Here is a 22,370-nt window from a genome sequence, read left to right as displayed (position 1 = left end):
GACCATAGAAAAGTATGTGATAAAGACGAGGACCACCTGTGTACTTCCTGTGTACCACCTGTGTACTTCCTGTGTACCACCTGTGTACTTCCTGTGTACCGCCTGTGTACTTCCTGTGTACCACCTGTGTACTTCCTGTGTACCACCTGTGTACTTCCTGTGTACCACCTGTGTACTTCCTGTATACCACCTGTGTACTTCCTGTGTACCACCTGTGTACTTCCTGTGTACCACCTGTGTACTTCCTGTGTACCACCTGTGTACTTCCTGTGTACCGCCTGTGTACTTCCTGTGTACCACCTGTGTACTTCCTGTGTACCACCTGTGTACTTCCTGTGTACCACCTGTGTACTTCCTGTGTACCACCTGTGTACTTCCTGTGTACCGCCTGTGTACTTCCTGTGTACCGCCTCTGTACTTCCTGTGTACCACCTGTGTACTTCCTGTATACCACTTGTGTACTTCCTGTATACCACTTGTGTACTTCCTGTATACCACCTGTGTACTTCCTGTATACCACTTGTGTACTTCCTGTATACCACTTGTGTACTTCCTATATACCACCTGTGTACTTCCTTTGTTGATGCAACTCTAGTCCTAAAACACAGTAATAAACGCACTCAACTTTACAAAGTGAAGATACAATATGATAATCAATTTGATGTTATAGAACAAATGTGTCAAATTCAAGGCCTGGGGGCCAAATCTGGCCCGCCAAATAATGAGTGCTTTATCTTTTTGGCTAAATATATTCCTTCTTTCAATTTTGACAGAAGAATTGCATGTATTTTAACTTGAGTTTAGTATGTGACTATGCAGCCATCAGTAAAACCACTTTGACAGCCTAGTTCTAGAACATGACACAACAACACTAGCATGACATCACTTCAATCCCCGTGTTCTAGAACATGACACAACAACACTAGCATGACATCACTTCAATCCCCGTGTTCTAGAACATGACACAACAACACTAGCATGACATCACTTCAATCCCCGTGTTCTAGAACATGACACAACAACACTAGCATGACATCACTTCAATCCCCGTGTTCTAGAACATGACACAACAACACTAGCATGACATCACTTCAATCCCCGTGTTCTAGGACATGACACAACAACACTAGCATGACATCACTTCAATCCCCGTGTTCTAGAACAGGACACAACAACACTAGCATGACATCACTTCAATCCCCGTGTTCTAGGACATGACACAACAACACTAGCATGACATCACTTCAATACCCGTGTTCTAGAACAGGACACAACAACACTAGCATGACATCACTTCAATCCCCGTGTTCTACAACATGACACAACAACACTAGCATGACATCACTTCAATCCCCGTGTTCTAGAACATGACACAACAACACTAGCATGACATCACTTCAATCCCCGTGTTCTAGAACATGACACAACAACACTAGCATGACATCACTTCAATCCCCGTGTTCTAGGACATGACACAACAACACTAGCATGACATCACTTCAATCCCCGTGTAAGTAAGATGTCTGCACACGTTTGTGTCCTTGCTGGTGCACACATGTGTGTGTCATGTGATTGGAGGAGACAAACTGTACAAAATGACATGTTCAGAGTGTACAAGATGACATGTTCAGAGTGGTATGTCGCTGTGTGGAAGTACGCTGATCTCTTCAGGTTGTCAAAGTTCATCATTGTTGGTAAAAAACACTTCAAAGTCAATCAATCAATCAAAGTTGATTTATATAGCCTAAATCAGCAGCGTCTCAAAGGGCTGCACAAGCCTCACATCCCACATCAGGGCAAGGAAAAACTCACCCCAATGGGATGACAATGAGAAACCTTGGAGGACACCGCAGATGTGGGCCAAAATATATATTATGAGAATAAAGTGGTAAAAGTAATTAGATTATAATATAGTTATAGAAATCAAACTGTAAAAGAATGAGACTATAATCCTAATATGAGGAGAAAGAAGAAGTATGAGACTATAATCCTAATATGAGGAGAAAGAAGAAGTATGAGACTATAATCCTAATATGAGGAGAAAGAAGAAGTATGAGACTATAATCCTAATATGAGGAGAAAGAAGAAGTATGAGACTATAATCCTAATATGAGGAGAAAGAAGAAGTATGAGACTATAATCCTAATATGATGAGAAAGAAGAAGGTATATTTCTTACATGAAGTCACATATGTAAGAATGTACAACACATCCTTACAGTCTAACACCAGCAGATATACTTATTTATTTATATCAACTTATATGATGTTATATTTCACTAGTGGTCAACACGGCCTAGCATGTAGGACTTTATTGTTATTCTATCTTCTGCTGTGTTGTGTTGTGTTGTGTTGTGTTGTGTTGTGTTGTGTTGTGTTGTGTTGTGTTGTGTTGTGTTGTGTTGTGTCACTCCTTCTGTGTTTGATGTCAACTTTTAAACCTCTGATTGATTGATCCTATGTTGGATGTGACAATGATGGATGTTATGTTGGATGTGACAATGATGGATGTTATGTTGGATGTGACAATGATGGATGTGACAATGATGGATGTTATGTTGGATGTGACAATGATGGATGTTATGTTGGATGTGACAATGATGGATGTTATGTTGGATGTGACAATGATGGATGTTATGTTGGATGTGACAATGATGGATGTCATGTTGGATGTGACAATGATGGATGTTATGTTGGATGTGACAATGATGGATGTCATGTTGGATGTGACAATGATGGAAGTTATGTTGGATGTGACAATGATGGATGTTATGTTGGATGTGACAATGATGGATGTGACAATGATGGATGTTATGTTGGATGTGACAATGATGGATGTTATGTTGGATGTGACAATGATGGATGTTATGTTGGATGTGACAATGATGGATGTTATGTTGGATGTGACAATGATGGATGTCATGTTGGATGTGACAATGATGGATGTTATGTTGGATGTGACAATGATGGATGTCATGTTGGATGTGACAATGATGGATGTTATGTTGGATGTGACAATGATGGATGTTATGTTGGATGTGACAATGATGGATGTTATGTTGGATGCGACAATGATGGATGTTATGTTGGATGTGACAATGATGGATGTTATGTTGGATGTGACAATGATGGATGTTATGTTGGATGTGACAATGATGGATGTTATGTTGGATGTGACAATGATGGATGTCATGTTGGATGTGACAATGATGGATGTCATGTTGGATGCGACAATGATGGATGTCATGTTGGATGCGACAATGATGGATGTCATGTTGGATGCGACAATGATGGATGTTATGTTGGATGCGACAATGATGGATGTCATGTTGGATGTGACAATGATGGATGTTATGTTGGATGTGACAATGATGGATGTTATTTTGGATGCGACAATGATGGATGTCATGTTGGATGCGACAATGATGGATGTCATGTTGGATGCGACAATGATGGATGTTATGTTGGATGCGACAATGATGGATGTCATGTTGGATGTGACAATGATGGATGTTATGTTGGATGTGACAATGATGGATGTTATTTTGGATGCGACAATGATGGATGTCATGTTGGATGTGACAATGATGGATGTTATGTTGGATGTGACAATGATGGATGTTATTTTGGATGTGACAATGATAGATGTTATGTTGGATGTGACAATGATGGATGTCATGTTGGATGTGACAATGATAGATGTCATGTTGGATGCGACAATGATGGATGTCATGTTGGATGTGACAATGATGGATGTTATGTTGGATTTGACAATGATGGATGTTATCCAGATGTGACAATGATGGATGTTATGTTGGATGTGACAATGATGGATGTTATGTTGGATGTGACAATGATGGATGTTATGTTGGATGTGACAATGATGGATGTTATGTTGGATGTGACAATGATGGATGTTATGTTGGATGTGACAATGATGGATGTTATGTTGGATGTGACAATGATGGATGTTATGTTGGATGCGACAATGATGGATGTTATGTTGGATGTGACAATGATGGATGTTATGTTGGATGTGACAATGATGGGTGTTATGTTGGATGTGACAATGATGGATGTTATGTTGGATGTGACAATGATGGATGTTATGTTGGATGTGACAATGATGGATGTTACGTTGGATGTGACAATGATGGATGTTATGTTGGATGTGACAATGATGGATGTTATGTTGGGTGCGACAATGATGGATGTCATGTTGGATGTGACAATGATGGATGTTATGTTGGATGTGACAATGATGGATGTCATGTTGGATGTGACAATGATGGATGTTACGTTGGATGTGACAATGATGGATGTTATGTTGGATGTGACAATGATGGATGTTATGTTGGGTGCGACAATGATGGATGTCATGTTGGATGTGACAATGATGGATGTTATGTTGGATGTGACAATGATGGATGTCATGTTGGATGTGACAATGATGGATGTTATGTTGGATGTGACAATGATGGATGTTATGTTGGATGTGACAATGATAGATGTTATGTTGGATGTGACAATGATGGATGTTATGTTGGATGTGACAATGATGGATGTTGTGTTGGATGTGACAATGATGGATGTTATGTTGGATGTGACAATGATGGATGTTATGTTGGATGTGACAATGATGGATGTTATGTTGGATGTGACAATGATGGATGTTATGTTGGATGTGACAATGATGGATGTTATGTTGGATGTGAAAATGATGGATGTTATGTTGGGTGCGACAATGATGGATGTTATGTTGGATGTGACAATGATGGATGTTATGTTGGATGTGACAATGATGGATGTTATGTTGGATGTGACAATGATGGATGTCATGTTGGATGTGACAATGATGGATGTTATGTTGGATGTGACAATGATGGATGTCATGTTGGATGTGACAATGATGGATGTTATGTTGGATGTGACAATGATGGATGTTATGTTGGATGTGACAATGATGGATGTCATGTTGGATGTGACAATGATGGATGTCATGTTGGATGCGACAATGATGGATGTCATGTTGGATGCGACAATGATGGATGTCATGTTGGATGCGACAATGATGGATGTTATGTTGGATGCGACAATGATGGATGTCATGTTGGATGTGACAATGATGGATGTTATGTTGGATGTGACAATGATGGATGTTATTTTGGATGCGACAATGATGGATGTCATGTTGGATGTGACAATGATGGATGTTATGTTGGATGTGACAATGATGGATGTTATTTTGGATGTGACAATGATAGATGTTATGTTGGATGTGACAATGATGGATGTCATGTTGGATGTGACAATGATAGATGTCATGTTGGATGCGACAATGATGGATGTCATGTTGGATGTGACAATGATGGATGTTATGTTGGATTTGACAATGATGGATGTTATCCAGATGTGACAATGATGGATGTTATGTTGGATGTGACAATGATGGATGTTATGTTGGATGTGACAATGATGGATGTTATGTTGGATGTGACAATGATGGATGTTATGTTGGATGTGACAATGATGGATGTTATGTTGGATGTGACAATGATGGATGTTATGTTGGATGTGACAATGATGGATGTTATGTTGGATGTGACAATGATGGATGTTATGTTGGATGCGACAATGATGGATGTTATGTTGGATGTGACAATGATAGATGTTATGTTGGATGTGACAATGATGGATGTTACGTTGGATGTGACAATGATGGATGTTATGTTGGATGTGACAATGATAGATGTTATGTTGGATGTGAAAATGATGGATGTTATGTTGGATGTGACAATGATGGATGTTATGTTGGATGTGACAATGATGGATGTTATGTTGGATGTGACAATGATGGATGTTATGTTGGATGTGACAATGATGGATGTTATGTTGGATGTGACAATGATGGATGTTATGTTGGATGCGACAATGATGGATGTTATGTTGGATGTGACAATGATGGATGTTATGTTGGATGTGACAATGATGGATGTTATGTTGGATGTGACAATGATGGATGTTATGTTGGATGTGACAATGATGGATGTCATGTTGGATGTGACAATGATGGATGTCATGTTGGATGCGACAATGATGGATGTCATGTTGGATGCGACAATGATGGATGTCATGTTGGATGCGACAATGATGGATGTTATGTTGGATGCGACAATGATGGATGTCATGTTGGATGTGACAATGATGGATGTTATGTTGGATGTGACAATGATGGATGTTATTTTGGATGCGACAATGATGGATGTCATGTTGGATGCGACAATGATGGATGTCATGTTGGATGCGACAATGATGGATGTTATGTTGGATGCGACAATGATGGATGTCATGTTGGATGTGACAATGATGGATGTTATGTTGGATGTGACAATGATGGATGTTATTTTGGATGCGACAATGATGGATGTCATGTTGGATGTGACAATGATGGATGTTATGTTGGATGTGACAATGATGGATGTTATTTTGGATGTGACAATGATAGATGTTATGTTGGATGTGACAATGATGGATGTCATGTTGGATGTGACAATGATGGATGTTATGTTGGATTTGACAATGATGGATGTTATCCAGATGTGACAATGATGGATGTTATGTTGGATGTGACAATGATGGATGTTATGTTGGATGTGACAATGATGGATGTTATGTTGGATGTGACAATGATGGATGTTATGTTGGATGTGACAATGATGGATGTTATGTTGGATGTGACAATGATGGATGTTATGTTGGATGTGACAATGATGGATGTTATGTTGGATGCGACAATGATGGATGTTATGTTGGATGTGACAATGATGGATGTTATGTTGGATGTGACAATGATGGGTGTTATGTTGGATGTGACAATGATGGATGTTATGTTGGATGTGACAATGATGGATGTTATGTTGGATGTGACAATGATGGATGTTACGTTGGATGTGACAATGATGGATGTTATGTTGGATGTGACAATGATGGATGTTATGTTGGGTGCGACAATGATGGATGTCATGTTGGATGTGACAATGATGGATGTTATGTTGGATGTGACAATGATGGATGTCATGTTGGATGTGACAATGATGGATGTTACGTTGGATGTGACAATGATGGATGTTATGTTGGATGTGACAATGATGGATGTTATGTTGGGTGCGACAATGATGGATGTCATGTTGGATGTGACAATGATGGATGTTATGTTGGATGTGACAATGATGGATGTCATGTTGGATGTGACAATGATGGATGTTATGTTGGATGTGACAATGATGGATGTTATTTTGGATGTGACAATGATGGATGTTATGTTGGATGTGACAATGATGGATGTTATGTTGGATGTGACAATGATAGATGTTATGTTGGATGTGACAATGATGGATGTTACGTTGGATGTGACAATGATGGATGTTATGTTGGATGTGACAATGATGGATGTTATTTTGGATGCGACAATGATGGATGTCATGTTGGATGTGACAATGATGGATGTTATGTTGGATGTGACAATGATGGATGTTATTTTGGATGCGACAATGATGGATGTTATGTTGGATGTGACAATGATGGATGTTATGTTGGATGTGACAATGATAGATGTTATGTTGGATGTGACAATGATGGATGTTATGTTGGATGTGACAATGATGGATGTTGTGTTGGATGTGACAATGATGGATGTTATGTTGGATGTGACAATGATGGATGTTATGTTGGATGTGACAATGATGGATGTTATGTTGGATGTGACAATGATGGATGTCATGTTGGATGTGACAATGATGGATGTTATGTTGGATGTGACAATGATGGATGTTATGTTGGATGTGACAATGATGGATGTTATGTTGGATGTGACAATGATGGATGTTATGTTGGATGTGACAATGATGGATGTCATGTTGGATGTGACAATGATGGATGTTATGTTGGATGTGACAATGATGGATGTCATGTTGGATGTGACAATGATGGATGTTATGTTGGATGTGACAATGATGGATGTTATGTTGGATGTGACAATGATAGATGTTATGTTGGATGTGACAATGATGGATGTTACGTTGGATGTGACAATGATGGATGTTATGTTGGATGTGACAATGATAGATGTTATGTTGGATGTGACAATGATGGATGTTATGTTGGATGTGACAATGATGGATGTTATGTTGGATGTGACAATGATGGATGTTATGTTGGATGTGACAATGATGGATGTTATGTTGGATGTGACAATGATGGATGTTATGTTGGATGTGACAATGATGGATGTTATGTTGGATGTGACAATGATGGATGTTATGTTGGATGTGAAAATGATGGATGTTATGTTGGATGTGACAATGATGGATGTTATGTTGGATGTGACAATGATGGATGTTATGTTGGATGTGAAAATGATGGATGTTATGTTGGATGTGACAATGATGGATGTTATGTTGGATGTGACAATGATGGATGTCATGTTGGATGCGACAATGATGGATGTCATGTTGGATGCGACAATGATGGATGTCATGTTGGATGCGACAATGATGGATGTCATGTTGGATGCGACAATGATGGATGTTATGTTGGATGCGACAATGATGGATGTCATGTTGGATGTGACAATGATGGATGTTATGTTGGATGTGACAATGATGGATGTTATTTTGGATGCGACAATGATGGATGTCATGTTGGATGTGACAATGATGGATGTTATGTTGGATGTGACAATGATGGATGTTATTTTGGATGTGACAATGATAGATGTTATGTTGGATGTGACAATGATGGATGTCATGTTGGATGTGACAATGATAGATGTCATGTTGGATGCGACAATGATGGATGTCATGTTGGATGTGACAATGATGGATGTTATGTTGGATTTGACAATGATGGATGTTATCCAGATGTGACAATGATGGATGTTATGTTGGATGTGACAATGATGGATGTTATGTTGGATGTGACAATGATGGATGTTATGTTGGATGTGACAATGATGGATGTTATGTTGGATGTGACAATGATGGATGTTATGTTGGATGTGACAATGATGGATGTTATGTTGGATGTGACAATGATGGATGTTATGTTGGATGCGACAATGATGGATGTTATGTTGGATGTGACAATGATGGATGTTATGTTGGATGTGACAATGATGGGTGTTATGTTGGATGTGACAATGATGGATGTTATGTTGGATGTGACAATGATGGATGTTATGTTGGATGTGACAATGATGGATGTTACGTTGGATGTGACAATGAAGGATGTTATGTTGGATGTGACAATGATGGATGTTATGTTGGGTGCGACAATGATGGATGTCATGTTGGATGTGACAATGATGGATGTTATGTTGGATGTGACAATGATGGATGTCATGTTGGATGTGACAATGATGGATGTTACGTTGGATGTGACAATGATGGATGTTATGTTGGATGTGACAATGATGGATGTTATGTTGGGTGCGACAATGATGGATGTCATGTTGGATGTGACAATGATGGATGTTATGTTGGATGTGACAATGATGGATGTCATGTTGGATGCGACAATGATGGATGTCATGTTGGATGCGACAATGATGGATGTCATGTTGGATGCGACAATGATGGATGTTATGTTGGATGCGACAATGATGGATGTCATGTTGGATGTGACAATGATGGATGTTATGTTGGATGTGACAATGATGGATGTTATGTTGGATGTGACAATGATGGATGTTATGTTGGATGTGACAATGATAGATGTTATGTTGGATGTGACAATGATGGATGTTATGTTGGATGTGACAATGATGGATGTTATGTTGGATGTGACAATGATGGATGTTATGTTGGATGTGACAATGATGGATGTTATGTTGGATGTGACAATGATGGATGTTATGTTGGATGTGACAATGATGGATGTTATGTTGGATGTGACAATGATGGATGTTATGTTGGATGTGAAAATGATGGATGTTATGTTGGGTGCGACAATGATGGATGTTATGTTGGATGTGACAATGATGGATGTTATGTTGGATGTGACAATGATGGATGTTATGTTGGATGTGACAATGATGGATGTCATGTTGGATGTTGCAGGTGTTGGAGGCCACCCGTGTGACCAGGAGGAAAAGTGACATGGCGGTGAAGTGGGAAGCAGGCATCTATGCCAATGAGGATGGACAAGAAGAAGAAGAAGAAGAAGAGGAGGAGGAGGAGGAGGAAGAAGAAGAAGAAGAATAGGAGTAAAGATGGAATGGAGTATTTATTGATGATGATCACATGACCTCAGTTGGATGGTGAAGGTGTGAACAGTTATTAGCGAGTACGTCAGGTAAGCAGCAGGTGATGCAAGAGACACTTGAAGGACTTGCAAAGTATTCACAGACTTGGACTGTCAATCATCCTTGGAATGAATGAGTGAGTGAGTGAGTGAGTGAGTGAGGCTCATGCAACATGTTGTATCTCCATGACACGTGTGATGATGTCATCTTTAGTCATGCAACATGTTGTATCTCCATGACACGTGTGATGATGTCATCTTTAGTCATGCAACATGTTGTATCTCCATGACACGTGTGATGATGTCATCTTTAGTCATGCAACATGTTGTATCTCCATGACACGTGTGATGATGTCATCTTTAGTCATGCAACATGTTGTATCTCCATGACACGTGTGATGATGTCATCTTTAGTCATGCAACATGTTGTATCTCCATGACACGTGTGATGATGTCATCTTTAGTCATGCAACATGTTGTATCTCCATGACACGTGTGATGATGTCATCTTTAGTCATGCAAGATGTTGTATCTCCATGACACGTGTGATGATGTCATCTTTAGTCATGCAACATCTTGTATCTCCATGACACGTGTGATGATGTCATCTTTAGTCATGCAACATCTTGTATCTCCATGACACGTGTGATGATGTCATCTTTAGTCATGCAACATCTTGTATCTCCATGACACGTGTGATGATGTCATCTTTAGTCATGCAACATGTTGTATCTCCATGACACGTGTGATGATGTCATCTTTAGTCATGCAACATGTTGTATCTCCATGACATGTGTGATGATGTCATCTTTAGTCATGCAAGATGTTGTATCTCCATGACATGTGTGATGATGTCATCTTTAGTCATGCAAGATGTTGTATCTCCATGACATGTGTGATGATGTCATCTTTAGTCATGCAAGATGTTGTATCTCCATGACACGTGTGATGATGTCATCTTAAGTCATACAAGATGTTGTATCTCCATGACACGTGTGATGATGTCGTCTTTAGTCATGCAACATCTTGTATCTCCATGACACGTGTGATGATGCCATCTTTAGTCATGCAACATCTTGTATCTCCATGACACGTGTGATGATGTCATCTTTAGTCATGCAACATCTTGTATCTCCATGACACGTGTGATGATGTCATCTTTAGTCATGCAACATGTTGTATCTCCATGACACGTGTGATGATGTCATCTTTAGTCATGCAAGATGTTGTATCTCCATGACATGTGTGATGATGTCATCTTTAGTCATGCAAGATGTTGTATCTCCATGACATGTGTGATGATGTCATCTTTAGTCATGCAAGATGTTGTATCTCCATGACACGTGTGATGATGTCATCTTTAGTCATGCAAGATGTTGTATCTCCATGACACGTGTGATGATGTCATCTTTAGTCATGCAAGATGCTCCTGGTTGGGCCTCCATGCCTTCATGACCCATATGATGATGTCATCTTCAGTCAGTCACACCTTGTCAATAATCACTAATAGTCACACTCATGTTGCTGTCTCCCAAGTTGAGCTATGGAAATATCCGGAATTAGGATCAGAGCTCACCTACATAGTAACTAATGACTTATTATTCTATAATGGCTTTATAACACAATAATTGGTAATATCCTTGAAGAGAAAACATATCATGTTGTTAGTTTGCTCACTAAAAAGCAAACATTAGCTACCAAAAAAAAGGTCCATGTGACATATTTAATAGACGTACTTTCATGTGATGAAACACACAAATATGTCACAATAGTCAAGTAGGTTTGCAGATTAATCACAACATTGATTTACTTCTCTGCAGGTGTGTGTCTTGTTACAGGTCAATGTCCAGGTCAATGTCCAGGTCAATGTTACAGGTCAATGTCCAGGTCAATGTCCAGGTCAATGTTACAGGTCAATGTCCAGGTCAATGTCCAGGTCAATGTCCAGGTCAATGTCACAGGTCAATGTCCAGGTCAATGTCCAGGTCAATGTCCAGGTCAATGTCACAGGTCAATGTCCAGGTCACTGTCCAGGTCAATGTCCAGGTCAATGTCACAGGTCAATGTCCAGGTCACTGTCCAGGTCAATGTTACAGGTCAATGTTACAGGTCAATGTCCAGGTCAATGTCCAGGTCAATGTCACAGGTCAATGTCCAGGTCAATGTCACAGGTCAATGTCCAGGTCACTGTCCAGGTCAATGTCCAGGTCAATGTTACAGGTCAATGTTACAGGTCAATGTTACAGGTCAATGTCCAGGTCAATGTCCAGGTCAATGTCACAGGTCAATGTCCAGGTCAATGTCACAGGTCAATGTCCAGGTCACTGTCCAGGTCAATGTCCAGGTCAATGTTACAGGTCAATGTTACAGGTGAATGTCACAGGTCAATGTCCAGGTCAATGTCACAGGTCAATGTCCAGGTCACTGTCCAGGTCAATGTCCAGGTCAATGTTACAGGTCAATGTCCAGGTCAATGTTACAGGTCAATGTTACAGGTCAATGTTACAGGTCAATGTCCAGGTCAATGTCCAGGTCAATGTCACAGGTCAATGTCCAGGTCAATGTCACAGGTCAATGTCCAGGTCACTGTCCAGGTCAATGTCCAGGTCAATGTCCAGGTCAATGTTACAGGTCAATGTCCAGGTCAATGTCCAGGTCAATGTCCAGGTCAATGTCACAGGTCAATGTTGCAGGTCACTACTAAGATGAGACTGACCAAAGTAGACTTGGTAGTAGTTGAAATAAATGTGTTAGCAAGTTGTGAATAGTTAAATGAAGTACATTCAAGTAACACATCTGCATATTCATATTTAATACAATTGCATTTGTGTCCAAATATTGACCTCTTAAAGGTCATTTAAATTGTGTAATAACTTGTCATTCATCATTTTGCATCCAAATGTGAAAGTGATTCAACTTGAAAACAATCATTTGACAGCAATAATAGAAATGATACAGCAAAGATGTTTGCCTTTGCTTGCCAGTTCTACTTTTTAAACTGACTTCTATTTCTCCACATTCAAATAAGTGGGACTACCAAGCCCACACTGAGTGACTACCAAGCCCACACTGAGTGACTACCAAGCCCACACTGAGTGACTACCAAGCCCACACTGAGTGACTACCAAGCCCACAGTGAGTGACTACCAAGCCCACAGTGAGTGACTACCAAGCCCACACTGAGTGACTACCAAGGCCACAGTGAGTGACTACCAAGCCCACACTGAGTGACTACCAAGCCCACAGTGAGTGACTACCAAGCCCACACTGAGTGACTACCAAGCCCACAGTGAGTGACTACCAAGCCCACACTGAGTGACTACCAAGCCCACAGTGAGTGACTACCAAGCCCACACTGAGTGACTACCAAGCCCACACTGAGTGACTACCAAGCCCACAGTGAGTGACTACCAAGCCCACACTGAGTGACTACCAAGCCCACAGTGAGTGACTACCAAGCCCACAGTGAGTGACTACCAAGCCCACAGTGAGTGACTACCAAGCCCACACTGAGTGACTACCAAGCCCACAGTGAGTGACTACCAAGCCCACACTGAGTGACTACCAAGCCCACACTGAGTGACTACCAAGCCCACAGTGAGTGACTACCAAGCCCACACTGAGTGACTACCAAGCCCACAGTGAGTGACTACCAAGCCCACACTGAGTGACTACCAAGGCCACAGTGAGTGACTACCAAGCCCACACTGAGTGACTACCAAGCCCACAGTGAGTGACTACCAAGCCCACACTGAGTGACTACCAAGCCCACACTGAGTGACTACCAAGGCCACAGTGAGTGACTACCAAGCCCACACTGAGTGACTACCAAGCCCACAGTGAGTGACTAGCAAGGCCACAGTGAGTGACTAGCAAGGCCACAGTGAGTGACTAGCAAGGCCACAGTGCGTGACTACCACCTCCTGGTGTTTTGATAGTTAAACATGAGGTGTGTCCTGAGTCGAGGTTCTATATTGGCTCCATGTCAACAAATAAATCTCACCTTGCATGTCAAATGTGTGATAAGCTGCAAAACAAACACAGTCCATCTTGACTTAGTGACTGGACTTAGTGACGACTTAGTGACTTGACTTAGTGACTGGACTTAGTGACGACTTAGTGACTTGACTTAGTGACTGGACTTAGTGACGACTTAGTGACTTGACTTAGTGACTGGACTTAGTGATGACTTAGTGACTTGACTTAGTGACTTGACTTAGTGACTGGACTTAGTGATTGGACAGCCAGTTGACTTGTAAATGTCGTCATAAGCACACATTCTTGTATTTTAGTGAAGTCATTTACAGAAGGTAAACATGCTAGGCTATAGGCAACTAGGAGCCAGCAGCTACACAACAGCTAAGCACACAAGCTAGTCATTAGTAGTAATTGAAGAATATTGCAGTGTAAAACAACAATATAAACACAGTTGCCTATTGCTTAAAGTATTCAGTAACAAATGTGTCCGCATCATTCAATTTACAACATTGTAATATTAACTTATTTTAGCCACTAGGTGTCGCCAAAAAAACAATTACCACTCTAGGTCAACTTAAAGACTGCGTAAGTCTATTCAGGACTGTTAATAATGAATAGGTTAGTGATGATGAGTACAAAGTGTGACAAACCTGCTGAGTGAGGTTCAAACAGGAAGGACTGCTGACTGCGTGTTGTGTTGGTGGATATATATATATATATATATATATATATATATATATATATATATATATATATATATATATATGTATATTTATTCCAAGGTAAGCAGTGGTGTGTTTGACATGTATTGTTGTGTGCTACCACAGAAAAGTTGTGAGAGAAGCAGTCTGCCTATTTCCAACTATTATTCAGCAGTTATTTCATTTGAATGTGGAATGAGTGTGAAAGCAGATTGACACTCAAAGTAGAGTCAATCTACTTTGACACTCATGAATGTGGAATGAGTGTGAAAGTGGATTGACACTCAAAGTAGAACACACAATGACTCTTTATTAGGATGAAGTGAAAAGTAGCAGCATTCTTCTACTCTTCAGCGTGAGAATGTCAGGAGGATAGTGAAAGTGAAACCAAAAGTCGCCAATGTGTCTTGTCCAAGTGTCCTTCAGCTTGGCACTGACCTGAGGTCAGTGAGGTCAGTGAGGTCAGTGAGGATCGTACATGTTGTATTTGTCGCCATTCACTCAACATGTTTGGTCAAAACAAAAAAAGCCGAAGTCTCCGTGATTGCTTTGATTCACTTTTGATCAAATACAACATGGGGAGTATTAATTACATTTGATCAAATACAACATGGGGAGTATTAATTACATTTGATCAAATACAACATGGGGAGTATTAATTACATTTGATTATATACAACATGGGGAGTATTAATTACATTTGATCAAATACAACATGGGGAGTATTAATTATATTTGATCAAATACAACATGGGGAGTATTAATTACATTTGATTATATACAACATGGGGAGTATTAATTACATTTGATCAAATACAACATGGGGAGTATTAATTACATTTGATCAAATACAACATGGGGAGTATTAATTACATTTGATCAAATACAACATGGGGAGTATTAATTACATTTGATTATATACAACATGGGGAGTATTAATTACATTTGATCAAATACAACATGGGGAGTATTAATTACATTTGATCAAATACAACATGGGGAGTATTAATTACATTTGATTATATACAACATGGGGAGTATTAATTACATTTGATCAAATACAACATGGGGAGTATTAATTACATTTGATCAAATACAACATGGGGAGTATTAATTACATTTGATTATATACAACATGGGGAGTATTATACACATTTGATGATATACAACATGGCCAGTATTTGAATTAAATTTGATCATATACAACATGGGGAGTATTAATTACATTTGATCATATACAACATGGGGAGTATTAATTACATTTGCTGATATACAACATGGGGAGTATTAATTACATTTGCTGATATACAACATGGGGAGTATTAATTACATTTGATCATATACAACATGGGGAGTATTAATTACATTTGCTGATATACAACATGGGGAGTATTAATTACATTTGCTGATATACAACATGGGGAGTACATTGTTATGAGAAGGTCCAACAAGCCCAGTCAGTAACAGGACAAAGAAATACTGCAGTAAATCAGCGCGGGAAATGTTTTTTATTGCTGTGTTGATGTGGAATATTCTACTATTCTATATGTGAACAAGCTCCACAGGCGTTGTAGTTTATTAAGGAAGTCAAGTTTATTAAGGAAGTCAAGCTTCTACCATTTTTTGTTGCGTCCCAAACTGTCCAAGACTCTGATGAACACCATTGTTGTTGTTTGGATTGTTGATGAACACCATTGTTGTTGTTTGGATTGTTGATGAACACCATTGTTGTTGTTTGGATTGTTGATGAACACCATTGTTGTTGTTTGGATTGTTGATGAACACCATTGTTGTTGTTTGGATTGTTGATGAACACCATTGTTGTTGTTTGGATTGTTGATGCAGAGAAGATTTATTTATCATTTAAATGCAGTTTGGTTAGCATTTGTGACGACATGATGTATAACCTCCTATGTTAACCACTTCATATTGTGTTACAGCTCAGTTATTCGCTTTTACATATAATAAATATTTTCTCATTAAATACAAAAACCTGAAAAATAATAAAGTGTCTTATTTTGTGTCATGATTTCTTTTGCCATTTGATTCCAAAACATGTGTTGTCAATCCTATTTAGTGGCTATTTCTAATACTGCATTGCAATACATCAATACATTCCTATTTAGTGGCTATTTCTAATACTGCATTGCAATACATCAATACAATCCTATTTAGTGGCTATTTCTAATACTGCATTGCAATACGAGCCCCCTTTTAGAGTAGTCTATGTTAATATTTGTCAATGTTTTCAGTGAGAGATCGAAACTGAAAGTTAACCTAGCACTCGTATTCACTCTGACTCCATCCCCAGCTGGTCATCCTCACATTCTTAAAACTGGAGCCAAAACAGCGAGATTGATCTCTTCCAGCAAAACCAAAACCAAAGTGAGCCCGAAGGAGCAAAAATATAACAATTTCATGATTTATTTAGTTAATGAAACAATTATTTTTTAAGGACAAGCAGTAGGAAATGGATGGATGGATGATTTTTTTAAGATTTATATTTTTTTCAAGGTCTTATGATTTATTTCCGAATTAAATAATGAAATAAATCATTAAAATTGTCATTTAAAAATGAAATAACAAAATTATGAAAAAAATATTAAAATCTTGAAATGATTAAAAATAAAATATTTCAGAAAATCAATAAATAATTACTTAAATCATGAAATAATTAAGTAAGTCATGAAACAATTACCTACATCATGAACTATTTCAAAAATAACATCATTTTACGTTGAATAAGTGAATGACACATTTAATAAACACATCTGTGTGTTTCCAATTATAATAAATGAATGCCACGTTTGTCATTATTTAAATATTCATTTCATTTTGTCCCATTTGACCCTCTTCATAAATGTATTTCATTCAAATGATGAATAATGATACATACGTACATAATATTTTAAAGATGTATTTATTTTGTCTTATTTGACCCACCATATAAAACGCATATTGTTAAAAAAACATATTTTTGTTACTTTATTTGAAAACATAACTTTGTACTTATTAGTATTACATTATTCAGATATGCTTTTATTCCATCACTATACCTGCAAATGGTATTTATTTATGATGAATTACCGTAATAGTTTGTGATTCCCGTAATACTCACATGCAAGTGGCAATGAAAAGTGGACAAGTATTCAATGAAAAGTGGACAAGTATTCAATGAAAACTAGACAAGTATTCAATGAAAAGTATTCAAGTATTCAATGAAAAGTGGACAAGTATTCAATGAAAAGTATTCAAGTATTCAATGAAAAGTATTCAAGTATTCAATGAAAAGTGGACAAGTATTCAAGTATTCAATGAAAAGTGGACAAGTATTCAATGAAAAGTAGAAAAGTATTCAAGTATTCAATGAAAAGTGGACAAGTATTCAAGTATTCAATGAAAAGTAGACAAGTATTCAAGTATTCAATGAAAAGTGGACAAGTATTCAAGTATTCAATGAAAAGTGGACAAGTATTCAAGTATTCAATGAAAAGGGGACAAGTATTCAAGTATTCAAGGAAAAGTAGACAAGTATTCAAGTATTCAATGAAAAGTGGACAAGTATTCAATGAAAAGTGGACAAGTATTCAAGTATTCAATGAAAAGTGGACAAGTATTCAATGAAAAGTAGACAAGTATTCAATGAAAACTAGACAAGTATTCAATGAAAAGTATTCAAGTATTCAATGAAAAGTGGACAAGTATTCAAGTATTCAATGAAAAGTGGACAAGTATTCAAGTATTCAATGAAAAGTAGAAAAGTATTGAAGTATTCAATGAAAAGTGGACAAGTATTCAAGTATTCAATGAAAAGTAGACAAGTATTCAAGTATTCAATGAAAAGTGGACAAGTATTCAAGTATTCAATGAAAAGTGGACAAGTATTCAAGTATTCAAGGAAAAGTAGACAAGACTTCAAGTATTCAATGAAAAGTGGACAAGTATTCAATGAAAAGTGGACAAGTATTCAATGAAAAGTAGACAAGTATTCAAGTATTCAATGAAAAGTGGACAAGTATTCAAGTATTCAATGAAAAGTGGACAAGTATTCAATGAAAAGTAGACAAGTATTCAAGTATTCAATGAAAAGTGGTCAAGTATTCAATGAAAAGTAGACAAGTATTCAATGAAAAGTGGACAAGTATTCAATGAAAAGTATTCAAGTATTCAATGAAAAGTGGACAAGTATTCAAGTAGGACTGCAAAGTGGAAGTGAAACTTTCCTGCCAAGGCGCTGAAAGTATCATGGCGGAGTTATTCTTCCACTTTAGTGTTGTATTATTTGTCTATTAGATGAAACATGGCGTCGCCGAGTTGTTGCCGAAGTGTTTTTTCCTTTTTATGCCACACCGAGCCCCTGGTGGTGCTGGAGCCCCTGGTGGTGTTGGAGCCCCTGGTGGTGCTGGAGCCCCTGGTGGTGCTGGAGCCCCTGGTGGTGTTGGAGCCCCTGGTGGTGTTGGAGCCCCTGGTGGTGCTGGAGCCCCTGGTGGTGTTGGAGACCCTGGTGGTGCTGGAGCCCCTGGTGGTGCTGGAGCCCCTGGTGGTGTTGGAGCCCCTGGTGGTGTTGGAGACCCTGGTGGTGCTGGAGCCCCTGGTGGTGTTGGAGACCCTGGTGGTGCTGGAGCCCCTGGTGGTGCTGGAGCCCCTGGTGGTGTTGGAGCCCCTGGTGGTGCTGGAGCCCCTGGTGGTGCTGGAGCCCCTGGTGGTGTTGGAGCCCCTGGTGGTGTTGGAGCCCCTGGTGGTGCTGGAGCCCCTGGTGGTGTTGGAGACCCTGGTGGTGCTGGAGCCCCTGGTGGTGTTGGAGCCCCTGGTGGTGTTGGTCAAGCAGCGGTGTGCCAACACGAGCTACCCCGGCACAGACACCACCATCTCCCGGGAGGAGGAGCACCAAAAGGCCATATCAGACGTCTACATGATTTATAACCTCCTCGCCCAGCTGACGCCAATAGTGCCCGCTCTCCTCCTCGCCCAGCTGACGCCAATAGTGCCCGCTCTCCTCCTCGCCCAGCTGTCGCCAATAGTGCCCGCTCTCCTCCTCGCCCAGCTGTCGCCAATAGTGCCCGCTCTCCTCCTCGCCCAGCTGACGCCAATAGTGCCCGCTCTCCTCCTCGCCCAGCTGACGCCAATAGTGCCCGCTCTCCTCCTCGCCCAGCTGACGCCAATAGTGCCCGCTCTCCTCCTCGCCCAGCTGTCGCCAATAGTGCCCGCTCTCCTCCTCGCCCAGCTGACGCCAATAGTGCCCGCTCTCCTCCTCGCCCAGCTGACGCCAATAGTGCCCGCTCTCCTCCTCGCCCAGCTGACGCCAATAGTGCCCGCTCTCCTCCTCGCCCAGCTGACGCCAATAGTGCCCGCTCTCCTCCTCGCCAAGGCAGGCGACCGCGGCTGGAGAAGAGCCCCAATCGTGGTGCCCTTGTGCGGGTATCTGTTGTCCAGCATCACCCTCCTACTGCTGCTTCTTCTCCAACTCTCCATCCTGGCTGCTGTATTTGTGCACACTTTTCTGTGTTTTGCCAACTTTTTGGTGCCTCAACTTGGGAGCTTAATTGGTTCTGTGACACAGCTCTTAACTCAAAACACTTGTATTTAAAGGCAACGTTAAAATAATTGAATTCAATTTAATCGGTGCTTGGCCTCCAAAACAGCACAATTTTAACATGTAACGCCCTTTTAAAATAAAAACACACTTTTAGATGAGAAACGTTGGAAATGATACACTACAATATAATATACTACTAACAAGTAGTGTAATGTACTTCATGTAAAGCATTTATTTCTACAGTATTTCCTTCCAGCTGCAAAAATGATGAAGGAAAGCATTGCTAACATTTATAGTCATTTTTATAAAGTGTCGCCGTTCCTCCTCCACAGCCTGAGGTACGAGGAGAGCTAAAAAAGCAACAGTCGGCCCACAGAAGTTGGGAGAAAACACTGGACTCACCAGCACCGAGCCACGTGCACAGGAAGTCCAGACTGGAAGAAATCCCTGAGTGGAAACATTTTGTTTGCCATTGATCTAGTGTTTGCCAGACCAACTCTGGCAGGAGATGAGACCTGGGTCGCAGCACACCGGGAAAACCCAGCACAGCAACTTTAAGTTCGAAGGATTCACCCCACATTGGCGGCACCGGGCTGAGCAGGTGTGGGTGCGGCGCATCTAGCGGTCCAGGGTCTCTCATCGGGGAAGATTTCCGGTACAGGATAACCCGATGGATCCATGGAGGGCCAGAAAGCAACAAGGCAAATGTTTCATCCATTTCCTGTTCGGGCAGCGCTGGAAGATCACGCCAAGAGTACTCTCGCTTTACCCGCCGCCCACTACGGGTGCCACTACAGGTGCCACTTCGGGTGCCACTTCGGGTGCCACTTCGGGTGCCCCTATGGGTGCCGCAGCGACGCTTCCGCCGAAAGCGCAGGGCTGGAAAGTGGAAAAAGTGAGTTGGCAAGACATTTGGACCACCGAGATCAAAAGAAATTGACAGGTGGTCAGGTTATTGGCGATCATACCAGCAGAGACTCCAACGGTTTAACGGTAAGACAAAATCAACAAAAACTGAAACCCGACAGAGCGGTAGACGGTCAGCCACACACGACGGCGCCAAATGGGAAAAATGTCCCGAAAAACCTGGAATTCTGTAAAATCCGGGAGTTTTTGGAATCTGTCAAGGGAAAGCCTGCGATTCCCGAATAGGCTGAACAGTTTGAAGTTGGAACAGTTTGAATCGGATGAAAAATGTGGAAGGTAGAGCGCGCCAAAATCGGGAAGAGAAAATAATAGATGAATTTTGGTGTAGAAAAGCGTGTGAATGTTTGGAGCATTCACACAATAAAACAGCTTGCAGATATACGTACTTTTTATTTGACACATTACATCTTTTTGTGTTCCTGTCAGGCATGAATCTCACCGCCCTGCAGCTGGCTCTGGGGTTCTGTGCCCTGGTCTACATCCCCACCTTTACTGGCTCTGAGGTTCTGTGTCCTGGTCTACATCCCCACCTTTACTGGCTCTGAGGTTCTGTGCCCTGGTCTACATCCCCACCTTTACTGGCTCTGAGGTTCTGTGCCCTGGTCTACATCCCCACCTTTACTGGCTCTGAGGTTCTGTGCCCTGGTCTACATCCCCACTTTTACTGGCTCTGAGGTTCTGTGTCCTGGTCTACATCCCCACCTTTACTGGCTCTGAGGTTCTGTGCCCTGGTCTACATCACCACCTTTACTGGCTCTGAGGTTCTGTGTCCTGGTCTACATCCCCACCTTTACTGGCTCTGAGGTTCTGTGCCCTGGTCTACATCCCCACCTTTACTGGCTCTGAGGTTCTGTGCCCTGGTCTACATCCCCACCTTTACTGGCTCTGAGGTTCTGTGCCCTGGTCTACATCCCCACCTTTACTGGCTCTG

The 22,370-nt window shown here is 40.5% G+C and overlaps 1 protein-coding gene across 3 annotated transcripts in view; it reads left to right on the top strand.

Annotated features, from left to right (window-relative positions):
• LOC133638807 (PALM2-AKAP2 fusion protein-like) overlaps nt 1-10,938 on the top strand; it is a 170,180-nt gene extending 159,242 nt beyond the window's left edge. For all 3 annotated transcript variants that reach the window (XM_062031781.1, XM_062031780.1, XM_062031779.1), the window contains one exon: nt 10,114-10,938. In XM_062031781.1, coding sequence (XP_061887765.1) covers nt 10,114-10,257 — 144 coding nt within the window. In that variant the 3' untranslated portion in view covers nt 10,258-10,938. The remainder of the gene's footprint in view (nt 1-10,113) is intronic.
• Nucleotides 10,939-22,370: the final 11,432 nt, after the last annotated feature.

This window comes from Entelurus aequoreus, linkage group LG21 (genome assembly GCF_033978785.1).
Source record: "Entelurus aequoreus isolate RoL-2023_Sb linkage group LG21, RoL_Eaeq_v1.1, whole genome shotgun sequence".
In the NCBI taxonomy this organism is placed as follows: domain Eukaryota; kingdom Metazoa; phylum Chordata; class Actinopteri; order Syngnathiformes; family Syngnathidae; genus Entelurus; species Entelurus aequoreus.
This window is presented reverse-complemented; position numbering and strand designations above follow the sequence as displayed.